General features: G+C 35.5%; 1 protein-coding gene across 3 annotated transcripts in view; it reads left to right on the top strand.

Moving 5' to 3' along the window:
- LOC149793975 (talin-2-like) overlaps window positions 1-20,334 on the top strand; it is a 43,230-nt gene that overhangs the window by 5,569 nt on the left and 17,327 nt on the right. For 2 of the 3 annotated variants that reach the window (XM_089966489.1, XM_089966488.1), the window contains exons 1-5: window positions 4,987-5,196; window positions 7,745-7,874; window positions 10,363-10,512; window positions 11,361-11,503; window positions 16,817-16,944. In XM_089966489.1, the coding sequence (XP_089822615.1) occupies window positions 10,425-10,512; window positions 11,361-11,503; window positions 16,817-16,944 (359 nt within the window). In that variant the 5' untranslated portion in view covers window positions 4,987-5,196; window positions 7,745-7,874; window positions 10,363-10,424. Of the gene's footprint in view, window positions 1-4,986; window positions 5,197-7,744; window positions 7,875-10,362; window positions 10,513-11,360; window positions 11,504-16,816; window positions 16,945-20,334 lie in introns of those variants that run through there. The other variant, XM_089966490.1, reaches the window with a different exon arrangement.

Here is a 20,334-nt window from a genome sequence, read left to right as displayed (position 1 = left end):
TTGTATGCAAGCATGTGTTAATTAAAATTAAAAGTGATTTTCACATTCATTTGTAACTGAGAATTAATAACTTGAGACCAAATGTAAATATACCCAATATTTTCATTTTTCGTAATTAACGTTTTGCATTTGAGGATGAGATGTAAATTCGGACTTGAATATATATTACTTAAGCTTTAAGAAAAACAAATTCAAATACCGTTTTAGTATGATATTGACAGCATTGCTCGGTGGTGCTAATTTTTAGGGCCCCATATCAAAATGGGATTTTTGTTTAAAAAGCTTGCAACATCCATTCTACGAGATGGCCACTCACCCCTCTTATCGTAAGCCTAAAGTCACAGACGTAGAAAATGCCCATAGATGTCTTGGTACAATTGGTTTATTTGCTTATCCTATCTAAACCGGTTTTTTTAATCTTTGGATGAATCTCTATGAAGTTTAAAACATTCCAATCCATGATAAGCACACTTCCCACTTTGACCTTATTGTTATAGGAACAATTATAGAATATATGCCACCTTTTTCGGCTTTAAAATTATTCATTTAACTACATTTCCTGAACAGCTTAATATATTTTGTTCATACTTGTAATGAATCATTATGAATCATTATGGAGCTATGATGCTTCGTTTCATGACATTTATACTTTTCTCTTTGACCTTGGAGTCAAGGTTTCATACACAAGATCTTTCCATTACGAATCCGGTCAAAGATTTAATCTGCTTCTCTTCGTAAACTGTAAGAGGAGTTTTTTTATTTTTTAAATGAATCATTGCGAATCTAAGACAATTCATATGTGACAGGCACACTTGCCTCTTTGATCTTGTGGTGGAGGTCACACTCATACAATATATGTTTTAGGTTTTGGTTAATGTTTTAAAATTTGCATTGAATTTCCAAAACCCCTCGATGGATAGTTCATGCCTCCGATAAATCACAATTTAATTCTTTCTGTAACAAGCTCGCTAAGCCATTTTATCTTGTTTGCATGGTCTAAATTTGTATGGCAGCATATGTTATCATGGGATCATTATGCAGGCCTTAATCATCATGCAACATTTAGTTGGTCATAAATGATAATGGTGTCAATCTGACATGTATCTTGTGAGTGTGTTCGCTCTCGCTTAGCAAGATATTTTTGTTACCAGATTTATTATGTTATATTTTCTCAGTACTATCATTGAAGGTTTCAGTACAAAGTAGTTTGAAAAGAAAATTGACTTAATTGTATAATGGAAATTATGTATGATTAGTAGTCGAGTCCCTTCTATACACCTTATTATTCAGTTCACATTAGTGAAAAGCAAAACATAAGTGTCACCTTTCCACCAGCGATGTGTATGTTGTAATTACCAATTTAATATCAGCAATTGCATGCCTGTCGCAATTCCGTAAACGTATTTTGTCATGTTGAAAACATCATAATTCGATGTGAATACATGCAACCAATGAGTGGAAAATCGTCAATATGTTATAGTCCACTTTTTTACATCGCATTGCCTTGAGCAGTACGCAGGCTGGTTTTCAAGGACGCCAGTATAATTGACATGTGTTCAGTCTCTCACCGTGCAAAATATACAATATTGTTAATGCGGTCTTCCTTGAGCAAATATTATCTTTATATTACATGTATTCTCTCCATATACTCTTTAACATGCCGGTGAAAAATGTCCAGTTTCAAACTCTGGTTCCTTGGGGACCCTCTTAGTATACCACGTTGTATCCCACCGTTCAGGGGTTTGAATTTACATTTTAACCAAACTGGTTACGGATAGGTCTTGTGTGCTAAGGCATAACACAACAGTAGTCCTAACTCAAAAAAAGAAATATCAACTACTTTAATTCAATAGTTGATTAAAGACCAGTTTAGAGTTTTTAATTACAAAAGACAAGACATTCCTCATTTGCGAATCACTGTTTATCTTGCGCACATACGCTGAGGTGTGTATAGTAAGCACTAAATACAAGCAGGTGTGTTTCACATATGAAATAATACAAATTGTTAGTAATGTGCCAGGGAAAAATGTCAGGGCAGTCGTTGTGAAAGTATGGTCACAAGTAAGCCCTTGGGACGCTTACATACACATTTTCAAAGTACACACGTAAAAATCAAACATTTTGCACAATAGGGATTATAAAATCAAAATCTATCCAATTGCAGATGTATTTACATACATTTGACGAAACACCGGTACCCTCATTCATCTGGAGTTGGAGGTTTTCTTTCAGAACCCAAGAATCCTCCTGTAAGAGGAAAAGCTCTTCCGTTCGGTATAGCACTCCCGGGTGGGACCAGATTCTTCTGAGACATATAAGTCCCCTCCTGTAAAAGAGAATGAATCATTCGAGTAGATCCCTCATAAACGGAGGAGTACTGAGATGGTGTGTTTTGCGATGAAGGCAGTGCAGTGCCTATCTCAGGATAGCATGTTATTACCTCTCACAAGAAGGAAGAACACCGTTGGTATTAGGAAAGCGAGTCCCACCCTTCCGAAAGGGAGTAGCGGCACCGAAACTTGAGTGATGAAGAACTAGAGCCTTACATACCAATGTATCCTGACTAGAGAGTGATAGGTAAAAAAAACAACTAATGGTCATTGCCTGGTTACCAGTCCTGTCACCGGTCACTATCTCGCAATTGATCACTGTTCAGCGTACGGATTGCTGATTTTACACCACTTATTGGCATGTAGACATTGCCCAGGAAGAGGTTTCTCCTCCCCCTACCTTACCATCACACCCGGTACAGGATTTGGCATTTTGCATAGTGGGTACAGACTAAGGAATTGTCCAGATCAATATATCCACATCCTCTACTATCAAAATGAATCCGTACGGGAAGTTGGGCCATCAGTGGTCCTCTGAAACTCTCCAATTGGACATAGTTCCGTCTGAAGTGCATTATTCATCAGGACTTTTGGTACGCCCTCCCATAAAACAATTGAAGCTATTAAGCTGAATGTCCGGCTTCCGGTCACCATAGCTTCCCATGCTGACGTCTATGCTGTATGCTGCAGGAGGAAGCTATGAACTCTCCTACGTGTCAGTGGAGTTTTCATCTCTTTTTGGAAACTTGGTTAAGCATCGCGAAGAACGGGTGGGTTCTTTCTATTCTAAGCCAGGATTACTAACTTGAGTTTTGGGAAGATCCCTTTATCTTGGAAATCCACCGTCATTTAACTTGTCCAGTCTGGTGAAATTAAGGGCAGATTACACATTCTTTTGTAGATAGGACATTTGAGAGAGTCATGAGTCTCACTCCCTCATAACAGCCAATAGATGTTACACATTCAAGGTTAACTCATTTCAAGCAATATATCCTTCAGAAGATTTGAGATGTGTTGCCAGTCGGAAACAATCTGTTCCTCTTCACCTCCCGTTGATGGTTTCATTTTTATTCTTTGTTCTAGATTTTCTGTATTAGCTATCAAGGGCTATAGAGTTGCCATTTCTAACATGCATGAATTCACTCAAGTCTCAAAGGTCAGGTCAGATTCACACCTTGTTGATCTCATTAAGTATTCTGAATTGCAGGCACCTATCTATCTCTGCCATACACAGGTGGAATGTATCTTCTGTTTATGATCTTTAGAACCGCTGTTAACCATAGGGTGCTTCTTTCGTTCACGACCTCACTCAAGACAATTTTAACTCGATTTGGCGTCTGCATGAAGATGCAATAAGGTTTGTATATCGTCTCTTGACACTGGCTGTATTGGGGTTAATGTCAGTTATGAAACCATTTCTCTTTTCTGCTAAGTGTGACTTTAAGACATAAATCAGTTACCTTACGTAGTTCCATTACCCTTAGAGATTCCCAGAATTAGTCGATTCTGTTCTGAAGACGATTCAGAAAGGGTTGTCAATTTAGTTACTGTACTTCATTTCTCTTTTCAAAATTCTCAAAAAGGAAATGGAAGAGTAAGAAACATATTTTCCTTACTCTAGAGGACTCCGTTAATATTGTGGCGTGCATGTCTGATTGTCACTACAATCAAAAGAGCTAATCAGTCCCTTTCCCACAGAGACCTTGGTGAAATTAAATCTCCATGATATTCTAGCCGTCATAGCCTCATGGGCCTTTTGTCCACGGAGGATGTCATGAAGGTTGTATTCTGTGTTCTTCTTCTTCTATTTTCACTTGTTTGCTAAACAAACCATAAGCACTTTTCCCTCTTAGAGCTATAGTTGCGGAACACCAGGACATCATAAGTAGATCTCTCCATTTAATGGTGAGTATATTTATTTTTGCACGGTTATTGATCGGCATAATATATCAGCATAATAACCTTGATTCTCCTCCTGCTCTAATTATTATACTTTGTAGATATGTTGCACATATAAGATCCATTTGATCCACTGATTCAACTGGTCAAAGGTCAGTACCAATGTAAGGGAAAGAAGAAAAATTGTTTCTGTAAAGCAACTCAAGCTCTCGAAAACTTCAGTTGCCACAATTTGATGGCTTGTACTTGGCCTGAGGAAGAATCCAATTGGTTTGAGGATGAAAGGGTATAACAAAACAAAAAAGATTTTTACACAGAAACTTGAGTTCCATCTCATAAATAGCCAGAAACCTTTGACGAACAATTGCATTTAGATTGGGGACTAAACCTGTTGAGTTTGCACTAGAAACTTCATATCTCAGATACTGACTGAACAAATCACAGTTATTTCCACTTAAAAAATCATTTTCACTTCACATGCGTCATCACACTTTCTGATGGCATGCACTTTCGGTACGGAAGAAACCTATTAATTTGGTAATGAAATCGTCAGATGTCACGATTCCACTGAAAGAAAACAATGCATTGATACTTGAAGCATATTGATATCAACCTGCAGTTATATTAAACATAGATTTCAATCTAATGTTAATATTCCATACATTTATTTTAAACCTAGTTTCAAACAGTTTTTATTTAGTAAGTTTTTGTATTTGTATCGCTCTTTCATAAAACACCTTTCTGAATATTAATGTTCCTCACGTAACAATTTGTTGACGCTATATATCCTTACAGTTATGTTATGCCGTAATGTTTATAATCAATCAATCAATCATTAACTAATGTGTACGTTTTCTTTTACTTTCCAGTGAATGAATTTGGACTTTTCTTATCAGATGATGACCCCAATACGGGTGTCTGGCTGAATCCTGGCCTCACACTGGAATACTACTTACTACGCCGATTGGTAAATATACATTTTTGATAATTCGTTTGCATCGGTAACAATATTCAGCTGATTAAAATTCGCTATTGACAGTATTTATTACACTTGTAAAACCAAGGCAGCTATAGTCTGCGGGGAGGGGGAAGGGCAAATATGTCATAGTCTACTAGCGCAAATCGAAATGCTAATACATTATTTGTTCCGGCCCAAGTTGTATCAGCTGATATCTTCATAGAGGTACTAATTAATAAATAACAGCTATATGTTTAATGTGTTTATGCTCATGGAAAGTTAACTGCATATTTTGCACATTTCTCTGATATTGCAAACCATTTTTGTAATTCATTTGTTTGAAAAAAAAGACTGTTTCATGCAATAGTTATGATAACATTATGTTCTTAACTATTTTCAGAATAGTATTTATACAGCAAACAGAAAAATAGACTAACCATATCCTGACTTTAATTGAATAAACCAGTCATCGCATCATATATTATGTCATTCTCAGGTGACATGATGGTATTACGTCACATGCATCCCAAAAATGACAATACAATTTCTAATATATAACCGAAAGCATTAGATAAATGTTTTTCTCTTTGATACAATGCACAAGTATCCAAATTTGACAGGGTCAAGTCATGATATTTCCTGTTGTAAGACTGATTTCAGGGAAGAAGGTTACACATATGTCATGGCCTTATTTAACATATTTTCAAGGAATTTAAATGTTGTTGTTGAAGTGAACTATTAGTTTGTGATGCAATAATTCTTACAGATATAATCCTATTAAATAATTTAAACCAATGTGAGAGAGACATAGATGCATACATTACTTAAGCATGAATAATATTAAAACAATTGATATAAATGGTAGAACATATTGCATCGATAAAGAGTATAGGTAGTTCGAAAGATATATATATATATATATATATATATATATATATATATATATATATATATATATATATATACACTTGCACAAAAGTTCGATCCCACTGAAAAATCACGCATTTGTGCTAATGTCAAATTTAACTGTATGAAAAGAAATCTTCATTCTATAATACACATGTGTGTGAAACTCTATGCAATTTTTTGTATTTAATCAGTGGAACAAAGACAATATACCCAAACTGCATAATGCACAGCGTGTCATTGTGTATGCAGTTTCTTAGGATATAATTAGAACAAATAACATGGACCCAAAGTGCAAAATGTGCCTGCAGATTAAGGTCTATGCATCTTCTTAGGAGTTATTAGTTCACTAAACAATAACGACTGGGATCTAATATAACATAGTGTGACAGTAGTTCAGGATCTGTGTTGTTTGGAGTTGACTCTGATGAAGATTAGCGCATACACAGTGCTTCTATAGTGCAGTTGATGTCTGTTTCTGTAATCCTCAAATGAACAAGAACCTCGGTATATCTTTCACAATGGTTTTTGAGTCAAAGCAAACATATAGAAAGCAACATAGATACTTTGTGCTAACGTGGCTGTTAAATGTTATGTGAAGTACTTAAATTGTATATGGTGAACAAGTTTGAGAGGTAACATTTTATGCCGATATGTGTAATCAGAGAATGACAGTGGCAACGAGATTTAAAACAAATTAACACTGTATAGGCAAGGAGGCAGATTCCAAACCGCATGAGATTGTAGTTACCCACCTTATTAAGGTTTTGCCAGTACTTTCCTATTTCACTAACATCAACGAGTGGGCATCGCCGCGGTAGATAGTTTGTGTCTGCAGGAATTACAATGTGAATGATCCATTTGTTAGTTATCTCCCCTCCATTAATTGAACTTGTGGTAGATATGATTGCACAATTTCTTCTGCATTAAAGATAACACTATAATGACTTGCAAGTTTGAGTGAAATCTTACAATCAATAATAAAATGTTTCTTTAAAGCAAAACAATGGGCGTAGTGATTCTAGATAAGTCTGGCTTCTGATCAAATGAACCAGGCTGAAATGTCCCAAAACGGTGAATTAAAATCACTGACATCTAACAACAGGTAGTATATTCAGAAGCACTCTTGTTTCTATAACTTGTAAATTTGAGAATGGAATAGGAACAAGTAATAAGTATGTATCTGCTTGCAACGGCATACCGGAAATAAAACAAGTATGCCGCCACATTTGAAAGAGGCACAATCCTTATATAGACACATCTTAAAGATTAAAAAATCATCAAGTTGATATTATAGATCGATAATGCATTGTATTTTAGGTTCCGTTTCATGAATCATGTCTTTTCCTAATAGCAATGAGCACATAATGTAGATCCTAATTGTCTACACATTATACAGCGACATAATTGGGCCCAAATTGTACACAGATGTTTGTTATACATTAGCTAAGGTTACAATGTCAGTGTAACAGTTCACTCAAGATACAACGATATTTGAGATAAATAGTAAAATAATGATTAATATCGGACCCATGTGTTAAATATCATGCACTTCACACATTGTCAGTCATAGCTTGTGCGCAGATTTTTTGATCGATTGATTGAGGATATATTCATAGATTAATCATGCAAATTGATTTTCTATTGTCAGGACCTGGTGGAATACAGGAAGAGGGTGAGGAGCGTGAAAGTTCGTACAATGGATGATACAGTCCGTAAGTTCCAGGTGGATGAGACAACCACTGTAGGACAACTTATGCTGACTATCTGCTCACAGATAGGTACTAGTATTCACCATTTTCGTCATGCATTATGTATCTTATTACTTACCTTTATAGTCATGCGTTGTGCTTCGCATATGGAATCAACAAATATAATTAATTTTCATCTTACCTTCTTCAGTTTCATCTTCTCTGAGTGAATTAAATTGATCTTGACTTTTAAACTCTTTTTGGGGAGTTTCACTCCAGGTGATTTTCAAGTTTTCCTTTATATTAATAAGCTTGGTCTAAAATATTACTTTACCTCTGATGTTCTCATTCTTCTTCCAGGGTATATGCTCCACTGCTTATCATCTTATACAGATCGCTGGTTGATATACTGTCATCCTGTTTTGTTAATGTTTTGACGGATATGCTGACAGATTTTACAGCAGACAACACACTTCACAAATTACATTCATGTTCTCTTCAAGCTTAAATTGCATTTGGCCCAATGTAAAGTATTTTAATTGTTTTTTTATTGTCATTTCCAGTTATCAAGCTTGCTCACGAATTAATGACAAAACTGTTTACGTTTCGGGTCAAGAGGTCAACGTTCGTAATTAGTTACATTTAAGTTGGGATTTTTGTACATGAAATCCCACATCACACCTGAGAGTTGGGTTTCATTTTATTGGTACAAGTCAGCGCACTTAGAATGCAGTGATAGGCACTCTGGGCTTTGGAACAAGCATTTTGTCCTAGTATGAACTTTACATCAAGGACGTTTTAAAATGAGTGTTTAAAATCTGATCAACCGAGAAACCCGAAATGGCTGATAGCCAGCGTAATACATTTTTAAATGAAGGTTGTATTCGGAAATAATAGGTTATAACAATAATGATGAAGTCAATTTGTTTAAATGTATAAAAGGTATCAGATGATTGGAGTTTGGAGACAATTAATAGAGATACCAGCAAGTGATTTTGAAACCTAAAATGGTGGAGTCCGGTAGCAACATTCCTTGCACCGATATTTCGAAATAAAATTTAGTAACGGGGGGCTAATTAATACACAGACAACTTAAAAGCAGAATGCAATTTTGATCTTTTTATTCAATGTATTTATTTGACATAATACCCCTGTCTAAACAGGCATGCCATAACAATGATGTACTTTAAACCCTAACACAGCATTAAGAGACAAATACGAAATGTGGCATTTTGTAGCCAGTAAAGGGTTGATTCACGAAAGAGAAATTAATTAGTTCGTACCATCATCTCTGAATATGGCTTGCACATATATTTCATCGCTACTCCTCTTAAATGAATGGTCATATCAGCATGTGTTTCTTCAACAGAAATACGCGTAATGAGGTTTAGCATTCCCTAAATAAAAATGATACACATGTCAAGGCCAGTGGGGCTGCCATGACAGTCATCTTGAAATCTTATTGCGACTCCTCCTGAAGAGTTGCTCAGAAGTCTTGTTTTCACCAGAAAGCTTCAAACGATATCTAGTTGGTCTTACTTGAATATTCTGCTGATGTGATATGCAGTATGGCCGCCACATAGCAGTCATCATCTGCACGTGCTATACCTATTACACCATAATGAAGGGTCGTTTCAACATATGGATGTCATTAGAATACCTCGTATAATATCTACTCGCATTCAAATCAAATTGGTGTCAATCTGACGTCCAATGTTACTGCAAAGCAACTATCTATAACACATCTTTTCATTGCTAATCTTACTGAAAGGTAAGGCATACTGACGTGAGGTAATCGTCAGAAGACTTCTTAATGTGTCTACTTAGTCTTAAAGATAAACAAAAAAAATGGTACTTATCTGGAATCAAATGTGGTTGCCGCAGTGACCAGCTTAAACACCATGTTCAGACTACTTCTGAACCGATGAATATTCATATCATCATGAGGTTTTCACTCCCAAAGTGATGGCTATATCATATATATTTCCACCAATACGCTTTTGTGTGAAACCTAGGTAGTCCTATATGAAACTGGTGCCAATTGTACAGCTAATATAGCCGCTATGTCGGCTGTCGTGAATTTCTTTTTGTTGTCACTACTCCAGAATAGATGATTATTATGATATGGGGTTTCACCTAAACACTTCTAAAGTACCAACTTTTTCCTAAATAAAATCAATTTGACATCCAGTTTGTCTCCCACACCAGATTATTTGATAAGCTTGTTATGTCTGATGAATACCAGATTTTGGATTCAATATGCAGCAGTTAAAAGGAGAAAAGGTAGTGCCGTGCATTCCTAGAGATTCTCTCTGCAGATTAGACCATCAGCCCCTTCAATGAGGTCTTAGATTACACCAGGGTCTCAAACGCAAAACACCCTGAGTGCCTCACGAGGCCATTTTCGATAGCCCAAGGGCTGCACCACCATTGTGACGCCAATCATTTTGCGAACCGCGTGTTTTTTTACCCCTGGATTACATCTTCACATGGAATTACATTTAGTTTTTTTCAGACATTTTCCGTATTTTGATCTTGTGTGGAGGCATACTGTAACATTTGTGGTGACATATTTCAGGAATAACAAACTATGAAGAGTACTTGCTAATCTTGGAAATGTCTGATGATAAATAAGAGAAGATGCTGACAACGAAGAGGCTAAATTCGATTGCTAAAGACCAGAAGAAACTGGAGGAGATGAGAAAGAAACTTCACACAGAAGATGACAGTGAGATTTAGATTGAAAGGTTAATTGTTATGATCATAGTAAATTGGTACCTTCTTTTAAAAAGCAATAAACAAAAAGCAGCTGTGTATATTATCGTGTTATGTATACCCGATTAGTATTGATACTTCATCAGATCCATTACAACAAATATCGACACTGGTTAGCATTAACACTTCATCTGATCCCATACAACACATACGGATATTGTTTCGTATTGATAATGCATCTGATCCTGCACGACACATGTGGATTAGAAACGAACAGTGCTTTATTTTGAATTAACTTTGTTCAGTACAAAACTAGAAAAATTAATTATGATAAAAATTAATTAACGCTTTAGTTTCGACTTATTTCTCAATGTTGTTCCTCAAATTGAGGTTTTGCATTATATTCCTTGTGATGTTCGGAAACGTTTGGGATATTTTTTAGAGGTGGATATAATACAATGGATGAAAACTACCTTTTAATTTTAAAATTCTACATCTGTCTGTCCATTTATTCTTGAAAGCTTGCTGAGAACTGCCCAAGTTTTACGAAAACCTCAGTTTGTCCTCAGAGTTAAAATTAGATTCAATAGGGGAACAACTATGTCATAATAACAGGGCCAAGAACTTTTGCAAAATGCCTGAAGCAGGAGAAAATAACTGGTAAAAATAAAATACACTACATTTTAATGCAGTTCTGCGATTATGTTTTATTTCCTGTCATTTTTATGTACCTGCAACTTTACCAGAAATGGTAATTTTACTTTCGAGCTGAGAACAACTATGTTTAAATTCTTGCCTTTTAATATGGTAAATATTAGTATAAGAACTTGAGAATCTCGCACACTATCATCTATTCTGCAGCAAACTGGTTGGATCATTCCAAGATTGTACGAGAGCAGGGTGTGGATGAAGAGAACACCGTATTACTCAGGAGAAGGTTCTTTTTCTCTGATACAACTGTGGATGCCCGGGATCCAATTCAGTTGAACTTACTCTTCTCTCAGGTAAATGGTTATTAAGCTTCCCTCTGAAGATTTGTTTGATACCTGTAATGATATGATTATTGAGAAATTTAGTCTTTGTGAATACACAGCTATAACACTAGAGCAACAAGTAAATAAAATACCTGTTGAAGGAAAATTTTAATTTTAATCCTACAAACTTTATAAGAGCTTAAGAATTGTATCTTCGGTGTCAAATGTTGTAGTTTCATGTAAAGATTTTGACATTCCTGTTTGTTACATCAGACGGCTCGGGTATGATCACAAATGATGCTGATCTTGCATCAGATATGGATGTTGTTTCTAGTGTCGAAAAACCTTTAAAACATTCTAGAAATTCATTCAACTTAATTTGGCCAAACCCAACAGAAAGACTCATGCTTGCAAGGCTTTCAGGTTTGTTCACATAATGTCAAAGCTCAACTAAAGACAGTGCCTTTAAATAAATGAAGACTTTTCAAAAGATGCTCAACGGAGTTCCACATTAAGAATCATGGCATAAGAAGTTGTCGGTGCAAATTATGTTGATTCCAATCAGAAACTGATTAGTAACAATAGAAAAATAATATCTACAACCACTCAACTGCACCTGACAAACCTGAACATAAAAGATCCAGTCTGAAGATATTTCCTTTCTTAGACATAATTTTAATCTGTCATCTTAAATTTACCTTCATTAATAGAAACAGATACCCCTTTAAATGGTTTCTTTTCTAAACCCATAAAATATAATTTGACTAATTCAGCATATATTATCATGACATGAAGGCCCTTCAAGTTGATATAAAAAATGCCACTCTACCACCAACTTTGGCTGCCATTACAAATAATTGAAACACTTTTAAACAACGTATTTAATATCTACTCAACCAAATCTTGATACACGTTGACAGAGGGCATCCTGATATAAAAACCATCCAATATTAGACCGACAATACTGATATAATCAAGATATAAAAATAGGGAAAGCTTGAAACAATCATTTTAAAATAAAATATGCCATCAACAGCATCGTAACAAACTAGAGTGCATGGCCGGATGTACCTGCCTTTGGCTATCAGCTTCATCTCAGCTGAGTGATCTTGGATATGTGTAAACGGAATGCAATGTTTACCAATTACGTTTGTGTTTAAATTTAGTTAGTATTACAAATTGTATAGCCTTTTCAATAGATTTCATATCTTCAGATGATGTCCTGTAACTGGCATAGCTCAAGCACCATTTAGCAGATTCTGATGCAGTTTGGCTAAAAGATCCAACATTGATTTAATGACCAATATGTGTTATCTAGTGTCTTATGTATTGTCAAGTCTCTCTTTAATAGGTCCTTAACAACTTCTTGTCATCACATGGGATGTAGCTCCTACCGTCTCATTAACTCCATTTTGGATTTACCATATCCTTTGAAAATTACCTTCACCTCTTCAGATGCAACTTGTAACTGGCATCAGCATATCTTAATGCAACTTGGCTCAAAAACAACAACATCGGCTCAGTGAGCAAGGTTTGCTACATATAGATTGTATCATGTCAGCTTCATTTAAGACAGAGTTATGGCCCTTGACAACTTTTAAACTTCACATGGATGTAGCTTCTATCCATCATACCTCAAGACACCATTCAACCTATTCAGATGCGATTTTGCTTAAATGTTGTCTCAATGAACTAGATGTGCATTTTCCAGATTTTGTCTTGTCAGCTCTTTTTTGCACACACGCTTGGTTGTTGTGATCGGTTCAACGTCACTTTTCAGCACGTGATATGACACACATAGCAACCTGTTATTTGCTGGAGTAAGAATCCCGGAAAACATCGGAAACAACCATCTACCCACATGAAGATACTAGCAAGCTTTCTCACATACCCATGTTGAACCATTACACATAAAAATGCATTTTCATTGGTTGTGTAATGTTCGCTCCGTGTTGGCTTCGTGTTGGCTAGAGTTCTGGCCCTTAACAATTAACTTAACATTGGATGTTGTATGTAACCAGTACAGCAAATTAATTATTTAACATATCCTAATACAATTTGGTTATTTGTATTGTATCATTTATATGTTACTTATAGCTGAAATAAATCAAGAACCATTCAACATATTCTGATGAAATATCTTAAGTGAATTGTCTCCTTTGTCATGATTTGCTTTTAATAGATTTTGTCGACCGCTCCGGTGGCCTAGTGGTTAGAGCGTCCGCCTCGGATGCGGGAGGTTGTAGGTTCGATCCCCGGCCGAGTCATATCAAAGATTTACAAAAACGGTACTAACAGCTGCCTCGCTTGGCGCTCAGCATTAAGAGGTTAGTGTTAGGACTGGTCGGCCCGGTGTCAGGATAATGTGACTGGGTGGGACATCATGCTACATGTCTGTGGCATGATGCCCCAGTGCTAGACATCACTATAAACTGCCACATTGCAGACATCGTAGCGATATGACTGAAAAATTGTTAAAGCTACGTTAAAAATCCAAATCACATCACACATCACATATAGATTTTGTCTCACTGACAACATTTTGCACTTTATATCTTTACGTTGTTGTTGATTATAATCAGCACCATCCACCGGAATAGAATTGTGGTCTCCATATCTCTGCATGAAATATTTCTCTTGTATTGATCAGACCCTGTAGGAGGTGGAATTCAAACATTCCATGTGATCATTCAAAGAATGAGTATCCTCCAATGGCAATCACCCGACCTTTGATTTCAAACTCAAACTCAAAATCCTTGTTAAAACTTTTCAGAGCCATTTGTAGTAATTGCGTCCTTGGCAATACAGTCGTCAATAACAAACCTAAAATGGCACATAATTATTAAGAACCTGTCTTCAGATTATGTGTAAAGTCATGATTTTTCTGTCCATTACAACTTTGGCTTTAATTAAATGCAGAAAATATATATTTACATAAGAATTAATCCCACAAGCCTGTTTTATATATTAAAGGGTTAATTGTATCAGACAAGAGATTCCCCTGTGGTGCTGGAGTTGTAGAATAGGCCCAACGTGTTCTCGCTGCATGTAGTAAGAGGCAACATATTGATGACAACCTCTTCGCCCTAGGTTGCGAACCGTGTCGAGGGAGGAAAGGATCCTGGTAGCTGAGCAAAACGGCTTTCCGATGTAACACACTTAATGAATTATACATTTTACTAGACGGAGAGATGAGGATGACCACGTCGAACTGGATGGTCACAACCAGCTATAGGAGGATTTTCTTAATTTGTTTTCTCACTTTTTCTTTAACATTATCCTCGCATCTATTTGGATATCACCAAGGCCCCTGCAGTCTACTCAATTTTCTTTCTTCTGTTGTCGGTCTCATAAGAATTCCTACATTGTGGTAGCTCAACGGGTCAATTGGGACGTATATTTACTTCAGGAATATACCATCCACGTATTCCTGACATTTCATAATTATCCCTTTGTTAGACTTCGTGGTGGTCGGGTGAGCACGAGTGATGAATGTAAAACAAAACAGAATGGAAAATAAAAAAATCAACTAAAGCGAACCAAATGTCTCTCCGACTGGGATGATGAACCACGTTGCGCGGAGTGATTCCCACGCTTTTTGACCATACAAAAATGATGCATAACAAACGCTTGCCATCCTTTCAAATTTGTAGTAAAAATACACGCCATTTGGGTTCCTTGGCACAACAAAATCGTGCAACCATATAATCGGATTGCTGCATATGGAATGATAAAGACAAGGGCAATTTAAACATATTCTGAAAATAAATATTTTCTTTGATATTCTTTGATATTCTAGTAACCTGGTTTACTCATATATCACTCAGTTTTACAAAGGGCGTGATTCGCTGTCTAGACCTGGCTGGGATCAATGATAAAGAAATCATTGAAGGGAAGACAAAACAAGGTGTCACTGCCACCATAGAATTGTATAAACCGGAACGGCATTTTGCAGGAAAATAACTCCATTATACTTACCTTCGACACACCAAAAACAGCTAAAGTAGTTAATTTTATATTATTAAAAGTCAAGGTCGAGATATACATCCCCTACCAACTTCGATGTTTCAAGTGTCAGATGTACGGTCACCACGAAGACGGATGTAACAAAAGCCCAACATGGGGCCGATGCAGTTATCTTTCTCATCGGGAACCCCAGTGCAGTGCCACTCCGTATTGCATCAACTGCCGAAACGAGCACCAAGGACTATAAAACCTGAAACACGAGAAGGAAATTCAAAGGATAAAATACATTTCCAATATCAGAACAGATTGTTCAAATTAGATTTTTGTGATTACGTGTCTGATTATTGGAATTCGGTGCAATAGAGATATTACTTAGCCCGAAATAATTAGCCAAATTACAAGGAGCTAACTTCACGGAGTAAAGTGTTAGTGAATTTCCATGATGCCATGATTCACTAGTTGCGGATTCAAACCCAAATCGAATGAATAGTTATGGAACAATTAAGTCCCTACTAAAATCTAGTGGTGTACATTGATGGTGTGACTGTAATGGCAGTACTGTCAGTAGGAAACCGGTAAATTACACAATTAAATCAATAAGAAGGGTCTCGGCATATACCGTTTATTACGCCATGGTGGCAAATGTAGTACAGTTATAATGTCGAAAAGAGCCTGGAAGCCATAGTTTGACTGGCCTAAGGTGGCGTAATTAAAATAGTTCCCTGTGTTAAGGGACAGTTGCATAGTTTCTGCTGCGAGAACTGCTGGTGGTACGGAAAATTTACGAGAGGCCCTGCGGGTGTGCGGTTGGTGGATATTTGGCATGCTGTTAGATATGTGGTCTTGCATTGATCAGAGTAAAATGTATGTATAGAATAAGCACGTCGGACTTTCCAATTTACAACTGATGTTGTATAGAAGTCTTTGGAAATTTGGGGTAAACCTATGACTTCTGGAGGGAATCGCGCCAGGGTTTGACACTGCTCGGTCAAGTAAAGACCTATGGCATGTAACAAGAAATATATATATATATATATATATATATATATATATATATATATATATATATATATATATATAGATAGATAGATAGATAGATAGATATATATATATCCATATATATATATATATATATATATATATATATATATATATATATATATATATAGATATATATATATAGATAGATAGATAGATAGATAGATAGATATATATATATATATATATATATATATATATATATATATATATATATATATATATATATATATATATATATATATAGATAGATAGATAGATAGATAGATAGATACATAGATAGATACATGTGTGTGTGTGTATAAATCACATTAGACTGAGGTGTTGCTATCCTTTTAGACTGTAGATGCCATACTGAATGGAACCCACCCAGTATCAGAAGAGAAAGCTATTGAGTTAGCTAGTTTACAGTGTCAGATCCAATTTGGAGATTACAATAAGCAGACACACAAACGAGGATTTCTGGAGTAAGTGAAAATACAAACTCAATTGTTTGTATCGAAGCTGTTTTATTTTTTAGTAAGTGTTTTGTAATATTATAATACTCTTTATTTGTCTTTCATTTAAACACACGGTGTGAATTCACTTTAATTGCTATGTGGAATAAGTTTCATATTTTTGGCACTTTCTGTTTTGAATTAAAGATAATCATAAAGGTTCTGAAATTTTTAGTAATTTTAACATTTTTTCCTATGTCATTTCCTCCGAGTCTGATGCAGAATCAATTTCCTTCCAAATATAGTTTGTATTAATAATAATATTAACAAAATGTTACGGTGTTCCTTTGGAATAGATCCTTGTGTTTTTTATGTTACTTTTGTATGTCAAAAAGGCATCCCATTTGTAAGAAAATGTTTAGACCTTATTGTAATTTGTTTCCTTGGATATTGTTCCACTGATAGTAATAGTTGACACAAGAGTATAACATGCTTTTAAATGGAAATCAAAACATGAATTGCTCATCAGATGTTTATAATTGTAATATTCATATATCAGTAAAAAGAAAAACAATAAATTGAATAGTATCGAGATTATTTAGAGGAGTATTATTGTGTGTAAAAAGGACCAAGAACAGCAATACCACTGGAATTGTATCCTGTCATCTGGGCATCTCCAACTATTAGTTTCCAACACCCATTATTTCAATATTTTATTAATGAAATAGTGGCAAACAGATACAGTCCTTTAGCTTATCGATGCGATTAACGATGCACAGTTTATGATATGAAGCATTATCGATACACATATCACATTGGATGGTCTTGTCGACTTTAGAAGGTCTGTCATTTGTGGGGTATTGGTTGATATTGGTTATATTTCTACTCAACGGTTTACATACGGGCATGGGTGTATCATCTACATCCTTGCCAAGATATACAGAGAAATTCCAAACATACTACCCGATTTGTGTATATCATTTAAGCCATTTTCATTTGATCCGTTACAAATCTTTTGGACACTACGCATTTTGTTTTGCAATAAATCAATTGTATTATTACCACTACTCTGTTCATCTATATTTGGAAGTCAGTATATTGCTAATGACCAACAATTATATCCTACATAATGTGCTTTATGAAGATGTCAAAACAATTGCCCTGGACACAGGCACGCGTTTCAAACAGTGAAGAAGGAAACTGTTCAAAATAAACACTCAACTTCTACAAATTATCAATGTTACTATAACTTGTGCGGTTTGGAATCCGTCTCTTGCAGAGTCTGTTCTAATGTTTGTTTCAATCCTGTCGGAAAACTCAATCGCTGATTGCATATGTCATCGTTAAACGAGACATAACAAATGTAGTCCTCATGTATGATTTAGGTACCTTACAGATCATTTAATATCAACTTTTGTGTGACGAATCTATTTGGGTCCGTATTCAAATGGAACTAGTTTGGATGCCAAAACTTGCAGTTGGTCCAAGTTAGCTCTGAACGCGGTTATTGTTGCATTTTGGAATTGAATAAGCAATAACTATCAGTCAGAATTAAATATAACACATTTCTCGGCATGTCACACCAGAGGTGTAGCCAATAAAACCGGTGCAAGTGTTCGAAATAATTAAATGATACGCTGAGAACAAATCTGGATTGTCTTTTTTTAACTGATACATACATACATACATACATACATGCATACATACATACATACATACATACATACATGCATACATACATAGATACATACATACATACATACACAGGAAAATAGTAGGTGTAGTCAATATATTTTCTGTTTTAATGACAGAACTAAGTGTACGTTCCTCTCCCGATGTCTCAAATGAATTCTCAGTTTAAAGAATGAACAAGAAAATGAAAATTAATTATTCATCGCGGTTGAAATTTAATGTCACTTGTTTGGGGGAATTATTGTTTTGTAACGATTCTACACCACTTGAATTAATATGGATATCTAGGGGTCAAAAGTATCGATGCACTGATCTATCGATTAATCTTTTCTTTCGTAATAAGCAGTCATGGCAGAAAGATGTGATACGTGTCTTTGATATTTTTTGGCACGTTAGGTAAGGATTAACCCAATCAAATTCAGGCACATAGGTAAAAGGCAAAGGTAACATTGACTAAAAGAAGACAAATGAAATGCATTCCTTACAATAACTTCACTACTCCATCACGTACAGTTCCCAAGTTTTGTCGATGGAATTGTGGTAAAGAAGAGCTCGATAATTTTAGAATCAAACCTTCAAAGTTCAACGTCATTCGAACTAAAATAAGGCTAACGTTTCCGCAGATTTACTTGCGTTATCCATCGTCTGTGGTTACCAAACATTGGGAATGGCTTGCACACAGAGATAAGAAGATATCTTTTGATTTTGGAGTTTAAAGGTCAACGTTAGAGCTTACTGATAAAATGTTTAATTTTAAAAGAAAGAACCATTTCTGAAATAGATAACTCATCCAAACTTTTTTGATGGCTTGCACTTTGAATAATGAAGAAGGATGTTGATTTTCTGGTTCAAATATCAAAGGTCAAGGTCAACTCGAAATACGAAAAAGTATTTATACACAATAGAAAACATTAGTTATAAATCATAGACATGGCCATCACTTCGAGGAGTGCTTGCACTGAAAGAAGGGAAGTATACTGTTTAGGTTATGGTTGCATTGTCAAAGTCAAAGTCACTGTGACCAAGAAATAGTCTACACAAAACATAATAATTACATATTGTATCTATATTGGTATATTGGACTGCGAATATTGTTACATTTCCACCGCACGTGCATCGACATATTGTGGGTCTTGTCATCCCCTGCAACTCTCAAAAATGCCTACTCTTTTGAACAGAATGCATAGTAAATATCTGTTCATCCTAATCTTTTCACAGAGTGGAGTTATTATAATTCTAGATATGAGATCTCAAAGCGGTCGTTATCTTGGAAAATTCTCAGAATTTATGTTTGTAAAATTTGTTTCCAAACTTGAATTCTGATTGTCATACACATAGGAGAAATCCCATTATTAGGTCTCCTTACATATAATAGAGTCACAAGAGAAGACAGAGTTAAGAAGACAAAAATTAAACTATAGGCAAGACAGTCTTATTTAGTTCAGATTTGTCCACATGTCACGTTTCCAAATCGTTATCCACAAAAAGAGATTTAAGGGACATTGCAGTTATATTAAACTTTGAGTTCTTGTCTTGTAATATTACTTTGAATATTCTACAGATTTTACCAATATATTGCAATATACTTTGAACTACACTGTCCTGTATCATAATATAAGACAGACGGCTGGGGCTCGCAACTCTGATATATACCTGAGAGGAGCCGAATTCTCATCTCTGGTAACTGATATCCTAGTTATTGACAGCTGCATTATATGTGAATCATAA

The sequence above is a fragment of the Sinohyriopsis cumingii genome, chromosome 8 (assembly GCF_028554795.1).
Source record: "Sinohyriopsis cumingii isolate HCF-2022 chromosome 8, ASM2855479v2, whole genome shotgun sequence".
NCBI lineage: Eukaryota > Metazoa > Mollusca > Bivalvia > Unionida > Unionidae > Sinohyriopsis > Sinohyriopsis cumingii.
This window is presented reverse-complemented; position numbering and strand designations above follow the sequence as displayed.